This window comes from Anopheles merus, chromosome 2R (assembly GCF_017562075.2).
Source record: "Anopheles merus strain MAF chromosome 2R, AmerM5.1, whole genome shotgun sequence".
In the NCBI taxonomy this organism is placed as follows: Eukaryota; Metazoa; Arthropoda; class Insecta; order Diptera; family Culicidae; genus Anopheles; species Anopheles merus.
Window position 1 is genome coordinate 43,414,328 of NC_054082.1, and position 20,789 is coordinate 43,435,116.

General features: G+C 43.4%; 1 protein-coding gene across 6 annotated transcripts in view; it reads right to left on the bottom strand.

Annotated features, from left to right (window-relative positions):
• The window catches only part of LOC121588595 (protein winged eye-like), a 341,422-nt gene that overhangs the window by 310,535 nt on the left and 10,098 nt on the right, over positions 1 to 20,789 (bottom strand). For 5 of the 6 annotated variants that reach the window (XM_041906695.1, XM_041906696.1, XM_041906697.1 and 2 more), the window contains exons 2-3: positions 807 to 1,353; positions 638 to 744 (exon numbers count right to left, since the gene is read on the bottom strand). In XM_041906695.1, coding sequence (XP_041762629.1) covers positions 638 to 675 — 38 coding nt within the window. In that variant the 5' untranslated portion in view covers positions 676 to 744; positions 807 to 1,353. The remainder of the gene's footprint in view (positions 1 to 637; positions 745 to 806; positions 1,354 to 20,789) is intronic. The other variant, XM_041906694.1, reaches the window with a different exon arrangement.

Here is a 20,789-nt window from a genome sequence, read left to right on the forward strand (position 1 = left end):
CATACACACACACACACACACAATTACAGACACAGATAAAAGCAGCAGCCGCTGGCTGGTGGCCACTGGAGACTAGCAATGGGAGGGATTGAATGTTCGCGAATTGCCACACTAACATTCCCACGGAATGCGCCATAAATTGTCTGCGATGCTGACAGTTGTGTCCGCTAGCGTGACGATTGTTCCCTGCAAGTCAAGAGCATATCACGCGGGGTCCAGAATGCTCATTGCCAGAGCGAAGGGGAAACAGGACAAAGCAGCAGGCTGTGAAGAATGGTGTTGGTGGGTGCTTGACAGTGCAAAACGGTCTAGCGGAAGAAAGTGATGATGGAACGATCCGACGACGTCCGTCCTTCGCTCCTGTCTTCCACAAAACTGTGACCAGATTTCGTATGTACCACCTCTTGCCATCTTCTTTTCCCTTGCGATTTACCCTATGCACCGTTGGTAGCTTACACAAGGGAACCCTGTGCAAGTGATAGTCCACTTGCCACTAATTTGCTTTGACTTGGAATAGCCCAACGACCACAAATATTTGACAGACTACACGGTCGTCAGAAGAGAAATGTTCTTTTAAATGAACAGATCTCGTTGAATATAACGAATAATTTTACAAACGGTGAAATAAACCACTTACCTTCTACCGCACTCCGGAGTACATGGTTTCCCGTACATTCTAGTTCAACACTTCAGGCTTACTGCGCAATTGTTGCATTCATTGTGCGTGCAGCCGTAAATCGATCACTTTAAAAGTTAAGAATACATTCAGTTTGAGAATGTCCACTTCTGAATATTAATAAACTTACCAACTTACTTGTTACTTTGAATGATGTAACTGCCTTCGGTTCGATTCAATTTACACACACTGTACTTCTGTGATTCGATGTTTCGTTCGCTTTTTCCACGGCACCATTACACAAAGTAAGTGATTCGAACGTTTTTCTAGGATTTCAGATATTCCGTCCAGCTCCGGTGGTGGTTGTTGCACAAATGACTAAATTTTCACAGCTCATGTTGCAGTTCTCAAATGCCAATGGTTGCTATGATCGTGTGATAGATACTTCTACACTTCTACGGAAGCACAAGCACGAGAATTCTTGATCATGGCACACTCTAGAGAAGGAGACCATCGGATGATGGCATCTTCTAGTTCTTCTACTCTTTCTTCAATGTATTTTCACTTGTACTTCGAGTTTATACCTGTTTGTAGTCGATAAATTCCTACTCCGGGTCACGGCATGAGTAAATTGCAGTAGATGACAAAATTGCGAACAATTTCACGTTTAGCTTGGGTATCCATTGGTAAACAATCACCGGGAGAAGCTGTCAAAGCTTAATTATCGGATAATCCGTCTAGTTACCCGGATAATCGAATCGATCGCGAATTAAAAGAGAGAAAGAGAAAGAACATTAGAATGATACAATGTCGGTGCTAGCTCGCGTAAGCCCCAGTAAAACAATAAATGTAAATGCATGGATATGTGACTTATTTTGTAATGTTTATAGCAGTTTATTTTTTATTTTCAATGGACTGTGATGCTACCCCTTATCTTCGGCACAGCAACCGTTGTCGCATATGCGGCATAGTCAATCAGCATTCCATAGCAAGATAGTCAATCCCACGTATTGGAGACACGCTCCATACGGGACTTGAAGCCATGCCCATCATGTTTGTAAAGTTAAGTTGATCCCCATCAAAAAGTAGGATAAAGTATGGGATTTATCGTATATTATGACGATTTATTTACTGTTATAACAATTCAATTGCTCTGATATGATTTGCTCTTTTTTGAAAATCCTACCCATATATGTTTTTCATTAATAAGATACACATAAGCTCAGATCAGATAACACAGGTTTCAAAAATTGACTTGCTTGAATTTGATTTATTTCAGGGAACGTCTACCCGGTTTGCCCGGTTGCCCTCAATTGCCTTAGGAAGAAAAGCAAAAGTAATTCGAACTGTAGTATTGAGATTGTATTGAGAGTGTATTGTGTTAGTATTGAGATTGTATTGTGTGTTCTAATATTTACTTTACTTCACAGTCGAAAGCGTTTCCCTGCCGGTACCGATTTCACTGCCCTTGATAAAGGACTGCCACTTCAACAAGAAAAGTTTAACCAAACTCGCAAAGGTACAAAAGCAAGTAAATATTTAGATTTATCGAAACCACTCCAGCTGCAATGGAAATTGCATTTCGATATATCCTTTGCTGCACACTTATCGCAACGCTTTATCGAACAGCAAACCTGAAACCATTGCTCCTAGAACTCTCCTGGGTCCTGCGTAAACAGAATCGTTCAAACGTACAATCCGCATCGATAGATACGTTTTTATACGATCGCTTCCCCCTTGCGCTCGTCCACCGTTGATGTTTGTTTAATTTCACATCCCATCGGTTCCACATCGAAGCTGGTCGATTTTTCTCTGTACTGTATGTAGTTTGGGAACGCTCCATTCATATGATTCCTTTTTGAAACCCCGCAAAACAGCACTTTGAAGCCGGTACGATTTCACTTTTTTTTATATTTCAGAACATACTTTCCAACATCAAACAGGGATCTATGCCAGAAGAAACCTGTACCCAGCATTGCTCCTGCAGGAAACAATGCATTTTCCTGTCATTTCAATTAAACAATCGTTTGTTCTAACTGTTGGAAGATATTAAGAATGGTTGGCCTAAGGCCCGAAGACAAATAATCGGTAAATAAACAATTTATGGTTTTTATAACAACATTTGATTAGTCATACAGTGTGATTAAAATGGTTTTTAATTAGAAACAACGTCTCTTACCAACAAAACTATGCAATCAAATCTATATCAAACACTAAAAGCATTATCAACTAGTTTTAAACAGCGGTCATTATCATGTAGAATAGAAAACGGGTTTTAATTCCCAACTGATGGCATGCAATGCTTGTCACGATTGGTTCTTCTTCTAGTTTGATGAAATTATGAAATCAAAACTAATCGACAAACTCAAACAACGCTTTGTTGCAAACCAGTTTATACAAACGCTGTGCAATGATTCAGGGTACCCCAACGCCAGCAGCGAAAATAACCGCCTCTCTATCATCCTGTTTATTGATCTCAAACAACCGTTTTAATTTCACTCCTACCATCCTTGTGTGGTTTTTCTACGAAATGCCACCACTGCAAACCCTGCACAAAGTAGCTGTAGTAGTTTTTCACCGCCCCAGGACAGCTCACATGCAACATGCAACATGCAGGATTCGATAGCAATTTCCTTTCCGTTTTTTGTTTTGTTTTTGTAATTGCATCCAAACGCAGGCCGGATTAGCTGCCATCGCCAATGGAACATTCACTCCGGATCGGTAATTTAAAAGCTGCCCGTCTGATGAAGGACTGGCAACTGTGGCCGAAACCATCCAGCAGAAATGCTTTCCAAAAGATTCCTGCCAAAACCAGCCGGTGCCTTTCTTCCGATGAAACGATCATCCGAAACCGAAACATGGGCGCAAAACAGGCTGCAGTATAATATATTCAAGTCCGGTAGCACTTCGAATGATGCCCCGAAGTGCATTTCTTCTTTCGCAGCCCGTTCGCTCCCCAAGTCTGCGGATCGAGCTAACGGTATCGATTTGGTTGCCAATTGGTCAGGAATTTACTGAATCAACGTAGGGACGTATGAACGGCAGCTCTCGTCAAGAATGTTTCTTCTCTAACCTTGAAAGTGCATCAGTGGTCTGCCTGAAGTCATCGTCTAACATTCAACGCCGTCGGTTCACATTCAAACCGTCCCATCTGCCCAAAAACGAAAACCGCAGCCCTGGCAAAGAATACGTGGTGCAGCAGGCTATCCAGAATGTTTCCTTGTTCTATTCCATCGAATTCATCGGTTCAGCGTGCCTTTTGTTCGCAGCTACTGTCCTCGTTTAAAACAATTTTTGTCGAACAGGGCAGAGCTGCTCATTGATTTTGGTGCTTTTTGTTGGTAAAATTGCAAAGCTAGTTTTAGAGGTTGAAAATGGAGTAAAGAGAAATATTGTAAAAAATGAAAATAATTTCATTTTTATGAGCATGTTACAGCTAATTATCGCAAGATGCAATAACACAGCTATTATTATTAATTCTTCTTCGTTGGCACAACAACGTTGCGGTCAAGGCCTGTCTGGCCTGTACCCACTAGTGAAGTTTGCTTAACTTTTTGTTACCATAGCATGATATTCAGTCGTACGTATGGGGGCATGGCCTATTCGGGGCTTGAGCCCATGACGGGCATGTTGTGAAGTCGTTCCAGTTGATGACCGTACCACCAGACCGACATTATTATTAATAAGCTATTATTTATTATCGACTTAAACCAATGAGCTGCACCTGTTAAATTATTATTTATCTAACTGTTTTACATTAGTCCAGAATGAACTATACCTAATGAAAATCGACAGTATGACGTTCTACAAACCGGTGCCTAATCTCGTATTTGTAACCTCTTCATCTTACATTAACCGTAACGTCCTACGCGGAAATGCGGCCGCCTACACAGACTTTCGAGCCTTATTCAGTATCACGCAGCTGGATGGTTAGTCCTTGCTTTGGGGGGGGGGGGGGGTGGTAGTCCACGTTAGGCTTAATCTCACGATTGGCATGATGTTAAACCGTCCAAGTTGACGACTGTGTCACGGGACCAGTCCAATCGTATCATCATAAACACTATCTGTCACATGTGAATGTGTGTAGGAGTGTTGCACAATCGATGTTTTATGTTAATGAAATTTTGTTTACTCTACAGATACCGGAAAGCATTCAACTTGTTCGTAAACTGAAATCAGCTTGTTGATGGATTTACCCTCTGACCAAAACTGTACCCAACCACACTCATGATACATTGCTTTGCCAATCAGTAAAAGCAATCAGCAGGGATTGCTTCATGTATACATTTTTAATGACCATTTATTGTTCAATCCATCCCATTTCCTGTCCAACATTTCGATGCCCCTTGCTTTCGTGCACAGTTAAGCAATGGAGTACGTTCGAAATGTGCATGAGCACGTTTTTTCAATCTGTAGTAATAGTTAGAATGTACAGATAATGAAAACGGATAAATGTGTTTCAATTATCATTACTATCTTTAAAACCACGAAGTTAGAAGAATTTGACTTAGATTGTTTATAAAGCCCAATGTACTGGGTTCATTTTATTGTAAACCATCGTGCAGCAATGATGCTAATTTGCAGTCCTTGCACTTCCTTCCTGATTTTCAAATAAATTTACTGCGACGCTTTATAAACACGTTATAAGTTTGTCTTTCAAGTTTGTAAATATTTCTACATCACTGTAACGCCATTAACCCGTCAAAGAAGTGTATCAGGGAATATCCTCAATAAAGCAAAACATTTTTTACCGTTTGTCCTTTTCGTTTTTCTTCGTTTCTGCTTGTGGCTTAGAAATGGCCGAATGAAACATCCGATCAAGAGTCACTGTTGGCGACACCAAAAGACGGTCAATATTTGCAGAGGATTAATTAGCCCTTAAGGCAAGCTGCGTCCTTCTTCAAAAGTGTGTGAGTGCCAAGCTAAAGTTTGCGTCATGATGTGACACATTGTCCTCGGTCAGCAATCCTCCCAGTCTCTTACCGAACGCCATTTACGCCAAAAGATGTGCGAGTGGAACGTTCGGAGGATAATTTTAATTATGCCCCAGGAGGGAAATGTCCCGGTGGCCCTAATCTACTAATTTAAATGTTAGCAACGGCCTCAAATGCAGTAAAACCGTGCATGCTTCAGAGCGAAGGGAGTCTGCTCCATGGGTATCCCGACAGAAAGGCCATGCAGCAACATCTTTACTTCCCATTTCCTTTCGTACAGCTGACCTCCAGGCGGGGTGAAGAAACTGTCGTCTTAAAGACTAAAGATTACCGGAAGAAACCTTTTCAAAACTCTACTCATCTTCGAGCATCATTGTCCGTATCCTTTCCAGGCGACGTACCCTTTGTACCTAGCCTGCGCCTAAACATAACCCCCCGTACCTCGGCAACGATGGGCTCGTTTTGGCGGAGAGTTTTAAGAACAATAATTAAAATGAGACCAAATTGCAATCTGATTCAATTACCAGATCTGAAGATGTCCCGTATCCCTGCACGCAGACGAACGCATTGGACGCCTTCCAAAGCGGTCCGCTTGAATGCTTTCGGGGACGGAATGGGCAAAAGTTTCATCTTCAAGTTGCTTTGGCATTTTAATTGATTTATGAATTCCTTCCTAACTCACGTCGACGTCCCGCCAGTGACGCAATGTCCCAAGAATGGCCGTTAAGCTTTTAATCTAGCTTCAACTTGGCCGAGCGATCGATCTCTGGAATGCTTCTGGGGTTAGACATGGTCCATGCTTCAATGAGCGTACATCACAGTGAGGTGACATCAACGGTAACCGCAGTAAGGCAGCACATAAATGACATTGGCAATTTGTCCGATAACCATCGCGATTCTACCGCAGTTGCAGTGATGGAAAAATGCAACAGCAAACTCTACGTAGGTGGTAATGGGGTTCATTTTTAGCACAACTATAATGTTGCTAAAAACCCTTTACCCTCCAAATATACGTTTCCTGCATACATGTTTTGTTATCTTTCTGTTTCGTCTCGTGTCCTTTACCTCCTACTTTTCACGTCGCTTTTGACTTGTACTCCTACCTACGCATATTTTACATGTTCTTTTTTCGATGTTTTACATTTTTTACTTCCCACCACATCATGCAAAAAATACCCACAAATTTCACTCTGCTACCCGTAACATTATTAAAGTTAATGGAACATGTGTTTTTAACGATTGTTTGCCCATCCATTGCTCACGAAGCTCGTGCTCGAGCTGGACTGCATTTGATGCGGTTTGAATTATTATCACACAAGGCTCCATCGTTTGACACACTGCATCGGAGCAAACAGTAAAAAGTGAAGCGCGGGACCACCCACGTGTAATCTTCTCCACGCTGGCCGTTAATCAAGCGAAGCCCAGTGATACGGACAGGGACATGATTTTAACCGCCAGTCAAATCAGTTCCACTGTCAATCGCCAAGAAGTCAGCTGTGAATGACAACGTTTAAGTGGTGCTACTTTTTTTTCGTCTGATCTGCCGAAAGCTTTATCTGCTATTTTATCCTTTTTGTTCATGCTGCACCATATTTCACTATAATCAAGGGGCAAGGTAGATGGATAAAAGGGGAATGCACTTCAAAAACACTGATAACGTTCAAACACAAACTGGAATATTCAAACAAAAACCATGCCCGCCTTCTTTCCTTCTGCCCCGTCACAAACACCAAAAATTTCAGCAATGGCACTCCCGGCGGCACCTCATTGGATGCAGCGAATTATTTAAAAACTCATAAATTTTGCACTCATCCGTTGGCATTATCTTTTTGACAGTTTCTCGCCCTCGCCGGAAGCCTGGTGGGCCCGCTGGTGTATTGATGAAATTGGGTGTCCCCTTTTTGCCTGCCGTCGGATTCCACTGCGTAGTGCCCGATCTATGGCCGAATCTGTACGCACCTGTTTAAATTAATTAAACCTCCAACAGGCTACTGCCTCTCAATCACTTTCTCGTTAAAATCCATTGATACGTGTGTTTGCGTTTGTGCGTGTGGAGGGCCTGAGGGTGGAATTTGCTCTTTTTTGTTTTCTACTCCTAGGGACATCATTTTTATTCCATTTTTATTTTCGGATACCGAAACCACCGATTCACAGTTGAAAAACAGTTGATAATATATTGCAAAAATATTGACACCCCCCCCCCCCCCCCCACCCAATGTACTGCCCAAAATGCATTTCATTGTTGTTCTTATCGAAGCGTTTAATAAAATGCATTACCTGCAGTCCTTCACGCTGTACCGCCCGGGATAAGCCGTTCCTCACAGTTGTCGATTGATTTATGGCTGTAAAACCGTCATATTCAAGTGTAGCTGCGCGTGATATTGATATTTCGATTGCAACAAAAAAGGTGGGCTTTACTGTAACACAACAACACTCTTGCGGTTTCTTAATACCGTATTACTTTATTAATATTCATTGGCGTTTTCTGTTGCTAAAGCGTAAATTATATTTCCCTACAATTATGCGACCGGTCTGACGAACAATCTGCATGATACGTATTCGAACTGCTTCAGATCCAGAGCAATTATAACGATTCACCGCATTATATGTAATTTCAACATTATCACGGAACTATCCACCCCACCAAAACGACCATCATCACATTCAAATCATGAATTTACAACTATTAGCTTTGAAATAAAACGCCTCCAATTGCAACTAAACTTGCTATCACCACAAAATGAATGCGCAAAGCCCGTTAGCTCAACGACACGGGCTGTTTTCCGGTGTGAAAACTAATTCCAGCCACATCCACCTGCCAGTGGATTATAAACCACTTAATGAGATCATTCACACCCCTAACTGCACTTATTGTTGGAATTCGGAGAATTTCCGATTAGAGTCCCTTTCGAAAGTATCCCTTGCGACGGTTGCCACAAGTGGCTAGGATTTTGGAGAACATTTCGATACCTGTTTGCGCAGTACCCTCCACACAGATTTAAACACAGAATTACAAATACCATTAGGGACTGTAGTTTTGCAGGCAGCCAAGGTTCATTGTGCGTTCGTTTGGAAGAGTTTACAGTCTAATTATGAAATCTTGAAATGTCAGAAAAAAGGAAAATATATAATTAAAAAAAAAAAGAAATCATTATCACAATTAAAAACTACAAACCCTTAGTTTACCTATTTTTTGGTTTTTCTTCTAGAATTCCAGTTACTTGTGTTATTTACTCAACCTTTAGTAAACAATCAGTTCATCATTCAAATCACGTCCAAAACTAAAAAAGTGAGAAACCTTTGTAACTCGTCTTATCAAAACGAAGGTTTGATCAACCGACCTAACAAACAACAACATTGAGTGATTGATTTAAGCTGACTAGCAAAACCCTCGTACATACTTTATGTAGAGGTTTTTTTTTAAATCGAGTAGTATCACTTTAAGCCATCATGGGTTCAAGCGCCGAATAGACCGTGCCCCCTATACGTAGGACTGACTATCCTGCTATGGTAACAATAAGTCACTGAAACCCAAGCTCACTTCACTAGTGAGTTTAGGCAGGCCTTGGCCGGCAGCGGTTGATGTGCCAAAAGAAGAAGAAAGAAGTATCACTTTAAGACACTTGTGCAAAACTACATTTTTAAACAAAATCGCTTTTAAATGCAATTTAATGCGTCAATGTATAAAGGGGCGATCCCGTGGTACAGTCGTCAACTCGTACTAAACTGAACTGAACTCGTACAGAACTGAATTAACTTTCTGAATTAATCAAAGCCTATATAGGCCCGGCATGTCCGCATAGGACGTTACGCCAAATAGAAGAAAAATGTATAAAATATTCAAGTTTTTTGCAATATACTAAACAACGAATAGCATTATTGCATCCTTTAAAACATTCTTTGTAGTTTATTTAGTTCAGTTTAATCATTTATTCATGATAAATAAGCTATCCTAAATAAAAACACCCTACATTTTCCTTTTTTTTTATAAAAAAGAGCTTGGGGCTTTCAACAAAGATAAAAAAATCCGATAGGGCGGTTTTGCTGACTAAGAAGTGAAGACACGTTTGTTTTTCTTAAATAATAAAATAAATCTACTTTACAAAACAATCAGAACAAAAAATACTTGAGCTGTGATCAAAATACGAACCACTTACAACAAATTTTAAAATACTTTGATTACAGTTTCCCCAAGTTACGCGACACTCGAGATACGTGAATTCGAAGTACGCGAATTTTTAACTTTAACAGTTCATATGTAAAACTTTCTCCAACAATTGTCAAATGCCAATTCAATTTTATTATTGCGTAAAAGTTTCAAATTGCTAAATAGGTTGAAATACTCGATTTTTTACGAAATAAGTAATTAAGAACATAAAAGTATAACATTTACTCAAACATAACCATTCATCAACTACATTTTTGCTGAAAAACGTTATGTTCGACTTACGCGAAAATCCGTGATACGCGATTGTCTCCGGAACGCATTATTTGCGTAAATTTCGGAAAGAGTGCATACCCAAAGCTCAAGGAACGTTCAAATTTTACAGTTTTAGCATTTTTACATGGTTGTACCAGTGACTGACGTTGTGTCAATCCTGGTCAAAATTTCAGTTTCAATTTAGTTTTGTTTTTGTTTTGGTTGCTCATGTCAACTTCTATTGTTTTTTTTTCGAAAGCTTAATGTTTTTTTTATTTTTTTTTTTTGCTTTTACTTCCTAATAATTAAATCACAACATTAAAAAGTATACCATCTAAAGAAGGATAAAAAGGTATCATATTAACGTAATTATGTAACGATAAGGATGTAACGAAGAAAAACACAATAACTAAACCACAAAACAGACCCAAACATGAAGTAATACACTTTGTCAATTGTCAGGAATAAATAAAGCCATATCGAAAGGATATGAGCCTGCTGCTGCTCTTTGGAGGACCAACGTGGTTAATTAGCTTACCATATCATCTACACCGGAAGGACACATCTATTCTGAAAAAGAACGCCTTTCAACGAGTGGCCACTGATTTAAGGCCGCACTGGCATGTTGCAGTTCAACAAAATATAAATCTATACGTACTTCCTCCTGTTACTCCTACGGTTTGGGTTTTAAAAGACAATAAAGAAACGACAGAATTACCCACCAAGTGCTATAAGTGCACCTTCCGGGCGTGCACGAAGACGCAAACCGTTGCAAAAATTAGCTGTCGTTCTTTGAAAGGAAACACATAAATTATTACGCGACCACAGCAAGGCCATCGTTACTGCTTGGCCGAAAGCACCTTGGTGAAGAAAAATGGCAAACTGGCACTCCCGCCCCGATAGCCCGAACCCTTCGAGCGCAAATATTTTGGCCATCTTTAGCTCACGCTGCACCTCGCCAAAGCATGACCAAACAAGAGAAACAAAAACACGGCCTGGTGAAAAGTCTGCTGGTGAGTCTGCAAACTACCTTTTGCTTCCTTTTTTGCGTTACTTTTCTTTCCTTCTCTCTTGTTCGCGCTTGTTCTCGCTCCTCGCTGCTGTTGCCATCGCGATTCGCTGTTTACCGCAACCTTCTCAAGCTGACTTTCTCCCCGGTTCCTTCCGAGGTTCCACCAACGGTACCATCGTTGGGTCTTCAAGTCGCCTCCGATGGCAGGTTGAAATGAAATATGAGATCGGAAAGACACTCCAACGGGAGCCAGCGCCGCTTTCAGACACTTTCCACCCATCAAGCGCCTGTCGTTCGGGATTTCTTACATGTCGCCACCGTTCAGTGTCAGGCCACTGCCGCCGTACGTTCGAGAGCCACATTCTTCCTCCTTACCGTTCCGCCAGATTCTTCACACAAACCGTCCCCGCCGCGGGTCCACGATCCGCTGGCGTGATGGAGTTTTGATGTGTTTCCCGCGGTCTTATCGTAATTAAAAATCTGGTTTTTAATTTCGTTTAGCGTGCACTGCTTCCTTGCGGGCTGAAAGACATGTTTGGTCGATAAATTGACTAATAAAAAAATATATTCCCCCATCAAACCATCCCGCTGCTCTGGCAAGGAAAAGGATTGGCACCGACACATTGTACCTTGCCGTTAGAGGGGGGTGGTAGTGTAGTGGTAGCATAGCAACAGAAAATTCCAGCCCATCGTTTGCTTAGATGGGAAAAATGAAGGTACCGGGCAATGGGCTAAAGCCAATGATCGGCACCACGAGCGAAGCAAAGGGTGGGAGATGTGTCGTGGTGAAAAACTCCTACATTCAGCCGGACGTATTTAAACTATTCGATGTCATTTATTAAAGGAGAATGTTTGATAAAATTAAACAATATTCCATCGGTTAGCGCAAAACATATTAATAGTCATTTTGATGTGAGGCCAAACTTGTTTGATGTTTGTTGTGGAATTTTCAATCCTCACTTCGTGCCAATCATGTACCAAATCGTTCGCATACCAAAAACCCCAAAACATAACGGACCGAGCACATATGAAGTACCCGCTGCAGAACGCCCCTGCACTGACGATTGATGTGTGCGACAAGTGTTTGGGCACGATCGGCACAAATAGGCATGCCGGGCTGAAGAACAATAAATCAAGCGGAGCCACATTTCGAAAGTAACAATTAAGAAAAATTGCCCACAAATTATAGGCTCTTGGAGCCGGCCGAACCTCGCAATTGGGCTGCGTTCGTAACCAAACCAACGAACGGTTTGGGCCACTGTTTCATCCAAGCTGACTTCCATTCGCAAGGGATGGACTGCTCGTAAATTACACTTCACTCGTCAAATAGATTCGATAATCGTTTGAATGAAAATTGATTAAAATAATACCAAGTTCCATTAAAGTACAATGTTATGGCAACTTCCATCAACATCGTTAAGCACTCTAACATTTTCTTTTAATCATTCACATGGCGTCTATCCAATTCTGCTACAGTGTTCATCTAAGCGCTTTAGCTAATGCAATTTAAAGGAAAATTCAGCGATACCAACGTTTGTTTTTCTACTCACTGTCACCGTTTTTTCAGCTATATTCATTTGACTACGCCACTGAAAAATCAAACTAAATTCTAACGTTCTATAACGGTTTTTTTTTAATTTATCTCTCACTCTCTCTCTGTCTGTCTCTCTCTCTCTCTCTCTCTCTCTCTCTCTCTCTCTCTCTCTCTCTGCATACACTTTTTTAGCACTGAGCTATATGCTGGTTGACTGTGAACGAGCTGCAACTCACGTGGAAAGCAAAACAAGAAATCGTCTGTATAAAATAGGAAAACAGAGAGTGCTTCGAATGCAAAGCAGTGCTCAAACCCATTGGCAATGGAACGATCGGACGCGGTAATGCAATTCGGAATCGACCATACGATAAACAACAAAACAAACAGACAACATATATAAAAAAATACAATTCCCCTTCAGCATACAGCAAAGCATGTTTGAAAGAAAACTATTTCCAATAAGACCATTTTGTGAGCGGGCGAGTGATAGGAAAAACGAACAACAACAATATTACCAGCTTTACGGCAAAATAACACTACCATTCCGCATGTGCGCGTGGTAGATTGCGTTTTTTGCCCATGTACATGGCGCTCGCACTATCATAGCGAGAAAATTTTAAATTAAATTGCACGATTGAAATCCACGCTGGATATCGGAGCGATTGCTTTTAGATTTTTATTAAATACAATTTAGCGCGTGCTAATCGGCTTAGTTTAGATCGACACGAAATATTGATTCTTTTTAAAACTAACTTCAAAAAACGAATTTTTCTACCCTTCACAATTTTTCTCAAGTATTGGTTGTTGCTTGAATGGTACACTCACGCCGGCTTTGAGCGTAGTTTGCACAACAACATTATGCTAACCAAAACAAAACATGCAATACCGTTCAGGCCCTCAGGCCTTACTGTTGTGTTAGCTCACAAAAAAAACACATATTCCCAGGCCGGTCACTTCCGCGTGTTGATATGGTTTCTGATTTGTTGACCCACCGAGCAAAGGAGTCAAACGCTTCAACTTTCCTCGTTGCGGTCGCCCAAACTAACCCAAAAGGGAAACCCGTACAAAATATAGCAAGCGATAGAACGAAAAAGTAAACACTGATCGAACAACAATAACAAAACGCAAAAAAACGAAACGAAACGCAGAACCCTCGCCAGTACCAATCATGCCGACATCAAAAACTAACTAATCCAACAGCGACCCTCAGATGTCACCCTAAGGGCACACTACCGGTTGCAGAGCCCAGTTGGCCGTACAATGGCCACCGCCACCGGCGCACCGGTGAATTGTATGTGGGGTACGGCGGGACTCACAATGACAATAATGGTAAGAAGGAGCGGCAAATACAAAAAAATCAGAGTTCAACCTTTGCCGGGGCAGGTTCATAAAAGGCAGGATCATATGCACCCTGCGGTTAGATGCCCGGGATGTCTGCCCCCGCAACTGGCCTGGCTGGCGAGGGACAAGTTCATCAAGCCGTCCATTCTAGCGCAATTAGTATCGAATGTTGATGTTGTTGTATGTGTGTGTTTGTGTGTGTATGCGTTCCGATTGTTGGCAGGCCTCACCGGATCACACCCGATTGTGTAGATACCATTCCCTGCGGCTCTGTGATTGCGAATTGTTGGTACAGTTCGTGGTAGCTGCATTTTCCTGTCTGATGAATATGATTTGATGAGAAATTCGATACCAATTTTCTACATTTTGTGTTTCATAAATCTGACCACCCACCGCCCTAGTCGGAGTTTTTTACGCCCATGTGGGCGGACAATCGCAGATGAATTTTTCAGTAAAGTAAGATGAAAAGGTTTGTGCTGTTGATTATTTAATGCTAACAGAACTTTAAAGTTGTGCACTACCAAAGGTAAAGTTTTCCCTAACGCGCGATTCAGCAAATCCTGCCCGTACGATCCGGAGGAAGAGCCTCCAAAGACAAAGACAACACCCGAAACGCAAACGCAAATGTATTGTTTGCCGCAGAACAATAGACAAACGAGCGAAACTCCATCTTGAGGTACCATGTTTTGCTGCTTCCCGGAATGCAACGAATGCAGGCAAATTTGCGTCCCACACGGGAGGTGCGATTGAATCAGGCGAATCGCTGCCAGCTCTACCAACCGACGGTCCCATCTCTTCCACCGTTTGCTGTATAGCTACACACAAACACCGAGATATGTGGCACGGTTTATCTCTTCTGCATACAGCGAACGCGCCGAACGAGTCTGCATGCTCTGTCGCTTAAAGAATGTTCTGATATTCTTCCACGAGCAGCAGAAGCAGCAGCAGCAGCACGAGGGCCAAGTTTAAAAACCACGTACCACGGGTTAAGTTGATCGGCGTTCCAGCTTCCATCCAACGGCGACGACCCAAGCAAGCACAACAGGTTCCGCCGCGTTCCATCCTGCAAACCCGGGGGTAGCGTGGGTAGCGACCGCGGGGCGGCAGCTTATCGATGCATGGTTGCCTTGACTGCCATGGAAACGGATCGGCGAAACGCGAAACTCACAGCAGGGCTGCGGAAGATAAAACGATAAGCAGGCTTGCGATACGATCCCCGTCCACCGAATGGAAGAGATTGGCCCAGTTGGATGGGTGTTTGGGCGAGAGGGTTGGTGGTTGGTGCGAGGAAATGTGACGCTGAGCAAGGGGAAGGTCATACCGCAAACCCTTCGGAGCGAAAAGATTTCACTAGGAACAAAAGACATCTCGGTGGAGGGGCAAAACACGGGACAACGTGAAGCTGGGCAGCATGAATAATATATGGACGTTGTTTGCTTAAAATGTCACCCTCGTCAAGTTGTTTTTATTTTGTGCTGGTTTATTAAAGAAAATGTATGCCGGCAGAAAATCTTTCCTTTTCTCCAACCTTTCGGTAATAATCATGGTTTAAAATAATGTACAAGGCGCTGGAAACGAGCATCTCACTGCGAGTCGTGCGAAGGCGGAATGTAAGACACCGGTGAGGATCGCTGGTGGACATTGTCCGCTGGTTGAAGATAAGTAGACATTTTTACCACACTTTATCTAGCTTCGATTACATCAATCATTATAGCTGCCTTTTAATAAACACTGCTTTCTGTAGCATCAAATAAACTCATCTGTACTTCACAGTCTCGTTTACTCATCGTGCTATCTTCTGGAATCCATCGTCCTATTCAGTCCAGGAGTTGCAACCTGTTATTCTGACCCCCGGACCCTGCCTAACCAATATTAATTCATTTGTGCCGAGCTACCGAACATCCCTCTGGGTCCGAAAATACTTTTGCGCCATAAAATCTGATTTATTTCGCTTTTTATTTAATGTCCCGGATCCCGAAACCAGCACCATGGGACGAAACCATCCCAGTGGGAAGATGAATGGCGACAAATCTAAGGTGCCTTCTTGTTAAGATTGTTTGGTTGCTTCATTCACCCAGCTCGCCCGTTTTCCCCGCACGGACAAGTTTTTTTTCTTCTCCCATCTATTCTCTATTCCCAGCCTGATGCGCTGCCTTACGGAACAGGTCGTGATTGCCGAAATAAAGCCATAAAACCATATCCATTCGTTAGCACGCAGTCGAATAGCGATCGAAATTCATTATTTTCCCAATGCCCGCAAGACGCGCCCGGTAACGTTAGCGTCATAAATCTAGCCGGCCCAGCAAAAACAGCCATTGAAGTAGTTGCCATAAACCATTTCCCTTGCATCCCCTGCCGAGCCCCTGCCGATAAGCTACGGACAGCTTTTATCATGTAATCTGATCTAAATTTTCCCGAGCTCTCCCGGTCTTTTCATTTTCCTCCTGCATTCGACGACGAGCTTAGGTTGGCTGTACTGATGTGCTGGCACCGAGAGGCCTTTTTCTTTTTCGATGAATTTTTCCAGGCGAACAAGAAATTTATGAGAAAAACAATCAAACTCGCTGTCTCGTTGAGTGAGTGCGGATAAGTGCAAATGGAATCCGAGAACCATCTTTCCGAGGGCTGTCGTGAAGTAATGATCGAATAGTTGCTTGTTACCATACGACGCGCATGTGTACCAGCAAAGGAACACCTCAACAAATGGGAAAACGAATTGCTTTACATTTTTCGGAAATAATCATCAATCATGCATCCATGCCAATGCATCGTTGATGGATGTTTGGAGGTATCTAGCGCTTTTTTCTCCCGCTCTGCAACAAACACCAATCTTACACTCGTTACATTCAGTGGATCGTATGCATAGTTGTTCCTTCCGCCAGTAAACGCTGGTTGGCGACCAATTTATCATACATTCCTTGCTTACCGGTAGCTTCAGATGGAGAGCAGACAACAGCTCACTTACAGTAATTGCATCAATAAAAATACATCAGATCTTCAGCATTTTGGAAGCCCCATTGCTAAATCCTTCAAAGGGAACGCTTTAACTTGTTTAAATGCATCATTTTTCGCTTTGGCTTATCAGAGCGCTGGTCGTGTCCCTCGGAGCTGTAATTTGGAAAACCCCAACCGCTTGTACTAACCGCACATTAGTGCTTCCCTTTCCACCCCGAACCCACACCACCCTAGCGGCCACCATGATATGTATAAATATGTATATGGAAAACTCAGATCGACCCGACCAAGCAGCAAACAAAAAAAAAACAAGAATATCATCAACATTCCCGAGAACCTGCAGCAGCCGCATAATAACCGCGGTAATAAAATTCAATTACGACCCGATCGGTTTACGGGCGTGAGGCCCGAAAATAACAACAACGACAAGGGGAAGGTATGCGATGGACGAAGCGAAAAACAGGTGGAGCGGGGAGGGTTTTTTCTGCCATTCCAATCCACCAGGCTGATGTGTCCTACGGATTGCGCGGTACCATTCGATCCCGCGACCAGCGTGAGGTCCAGAGCAGCCGGGAAAGGAAATCCATAACCGTTTTCAAGCACCAAGAAGCTTGTTAGTGGAGGGTAAAAATTTCCATTTCTTCAAGCACACTCTCGCAAGGCTAAGCCTGTGAGTCGGGGCAGGGGGTGGCGTTGCCCCGTTCCGCACTGTGTGTTCTTCTACCGTAGAATTCAAATTTTCAAACGCGCAACAAGAACGCTGCGGCACCACCGGTAGGGCGGCTTTGCTAGGTTTTCTGTTTTTGAAAGTAAAAATAAAAAAGAGGCCCCTCATGCCGAGCCGGTGTATCGGGCGCAGCGTGGAGGGAGAAAAAACAATCCCACCATTGGAAAAAAGCCCGTTTTCCCGTCAACATATTGAATTCGAAGCGCAACCGGCAAGCGTTTCATCCATATTCTAATGCGCCCCCCCCCCCCCCCCCCCCCCCCCGATTATCATATATGCTTGCCTGCCTAGCTCTGCTCCAGGCACCAGAGGTGACTGACTGTCCCCCGTACTGTACGTTTTTTTCTCGGTTCGGTAGATTTTGGGCTACGAAAAAAAAAACAGCACGTGCCACACGTTCCCGCACGGGTATACGCGACACGTAGAAATTGAATATTGCGCCAGCTTTAAGTAGAAAAACAAAACCAGATGAAACAATCCCGAATCTTCCCTCCAGGCTCGCGAAAAACAGTTACGGAGGAATTGAAGTAGCGCGCGTTTGGGAGTAAAAGACACCCTGTCTGTCATGAATTGCATTATGGTGACGTTAAAGCCTGCGCATGTGGATAGACCATGTTGATGGAATAGTGAGTTCCAATAACTGGCTGGATGTAGCTGTGCATCACATTTTCTTATCTTACCGTATCGTTTTCTCACCATAGCTGACCTACAAAGTCCTGCTAACCTACAGGGACTTATCGGTCATCATCGCCGTCGGTACAGCCGTCAAAAACCATCAAAGCAAAACCTCGGCACCAACACGGATGACTGCAAGGGCGAAAGCGAAAGCGGCTGTGAACCAGCGCGATTGCCATTAATCAAACAATTGTTAACCCCCGAGCACGACATTTACAACTGGTATCCTTTTGGCACACAGTCACACACAGAGGACGCAACATCAAGGAGGGGGAAGTTGCACCGAGATGACTCGTCTTTCCTATCCCTGCCTATCTGCAATGACTTGCCGATGGTTAAATGGATTTATTTCTTATTCAAAAATTCCCAACGGACACACGACTAGCGCATTCCGTTTTGGCGCACGTTACCCGGATCTTTCGAAAAATCGGGACTCACGAAAGATCTCGCGGTCCCGATATCCTATTAGCGATCCTCTTGACAGCCAGCTCTAATAAGCAATTAGCCATTAGGGCGACCATTTATGGACGCCTCAGCCGAACAATTCCGTATTCCGGCTCATAATTGAGACATTCGGTCGCTTTCTTTTTCACTTTATTGAAATCTTACCGTGGCACTGGATGGAGGGAGGGAACGAATCGCCCCGGCATTCCCTTTCCTTTCCGGCACGTGTCGGACACGTTTGAGCAAATATCAACCAGCAGCGGGTGTACCGGTTCGCTTCCATTCCCTTGAGGGAGAGACTAGCGGTGGGGTGGGAAGAGAGGGGGGGAAGAGAGGGAAGAAAGGGGGAACCGACCGGTAACCGCACCAGACGGCTTAATTTTATCGCCCAAAACTGCACGAAACCACGCACATTCTGTGCCGGCACAGAATGCCCGGGTTAAATACTCATTAGCAGTGCGCTGCTTGGTGCTACGAAACCGTGCCCAACTTTTCCCACCACATGCACCAGCAGCAGTGAAATGCTAAAACGCTTCAAGAAAATGCTTTTACTTTTAATGAACGAAATGTGTGACCATAATTCTAGCCGACACCAAGGGCTACGCAGGAAGTGTCGCTCATCACAAAATGCAACATGCTGGAAGATGTACGTCCGAGCCATAAAATCCTGCTTCCCTGTCCTACTGCTCACCAACATCAGCAAACAGTGTTGTTGTTTTTGTTTTTATTTTTTTGTGACGTTCTCCAACAAGGACACTTTTTCGCCCATTAGTTGGTCGTTTGGGCGAACACATTTAGAACTCATAAATGCCGTCACGGCTCCGTCAGCCGTCTCCCCTTTCTGCGAAGATAAATGACACTTTCGGTGTAGCGTGTTTTTTGTGCCCAGCGAAGAAGAGCGCTTCCCTGTCATTGATCATATTCTGCTTCCGCGCGGCGACTAGCGAGAGTGATGGTGTTAACAAAACACAGCGTAAAAGAAAACAAACTTACGCCAAACTTTTCCTTTTGCCTTTGCAATTGTTAAATCGTTTGGAATTGATACGGCAAATCTCACACTCGAACCATTAAATGCGGACTCTTCAAATTAATGACAGCTAAAAGTTCCCCCCCGCAAGCGATGCGCGAAACATGCGTTCGGACAGGCTTAAGCGAACTTTTCGAAGCCCAAGAAAGCTGGCCAGTAAGTGTAGAGTGCGATTTATAATTTTTGCTTTTTGGAGCAGTTACTCGGAAGGCTCGAAACATGTTTGAGTTTTGGGGTGGGAGTACAGGAGGGGAGAGAAATTACAATTCGTTCACAACTTTCCTGCTAATGTGAAACATTGTACCAGCTGGTTCGTCACACCGCTCGAGTGATTCTGCTCCACGTGGTATCACTTGCTACAAGCCATCGCTCTACGTTGATTAAGGTGTAGCCATGGGCTTCTCGAGAGCACGAAATTACATAATTGTAGAGCTACTTGCGCATGAAACCTCTTTTCTGTTGGCATATTCTATCGTTGTTCGCTACTCTCTTCCTACCAGCTCGCTAGCATCGAGATTGATGAAATCTTAAACATTCCACAAAGTTGCGTAGAGCGACAACACGCACGAGCACGACCCATAGGCGCACCGCGAGATGAGGGCATAAATCAACGGCAAAGATAAATGTGATCTACTTACATCTGCACCGCCGCTACCCCACTGCCTGATCCGCGCTCCGGAACGAGTTGCTTGTACCGGCGAGGCCCGCCACATCCCCACCCCGACCGGTCCCCGTACTAGATTCAGAAAGATTGTCGTGTTTTTAATTTTATTCACATTTAATTGCTCACCATGCCGTACCATGCCCACCTGCACGGGTGCCCGCGTACCAGCCCGCAATGTGCGATCGGCCGCAGCGAATGCTGCTGCTGCTGCGATGAGCTAATAAATGTTTAATTACTTTCGCAAGCGAGCGAGGAAAAACTTTCCACCACCAGCCGGCATGCAGCTGGATGAAATATCGTCTGGCAAAACTGGCAAAGAACGATGCTTCCGCTGCTCGGCAATGGCGGCAGTGCTAACGACAAAGCTCTTAAACAAAACACTCATAAAAATTGGCAAACTTTTAACCGTATTTGCGTATGAAAATAAACAGCCAGTTAAT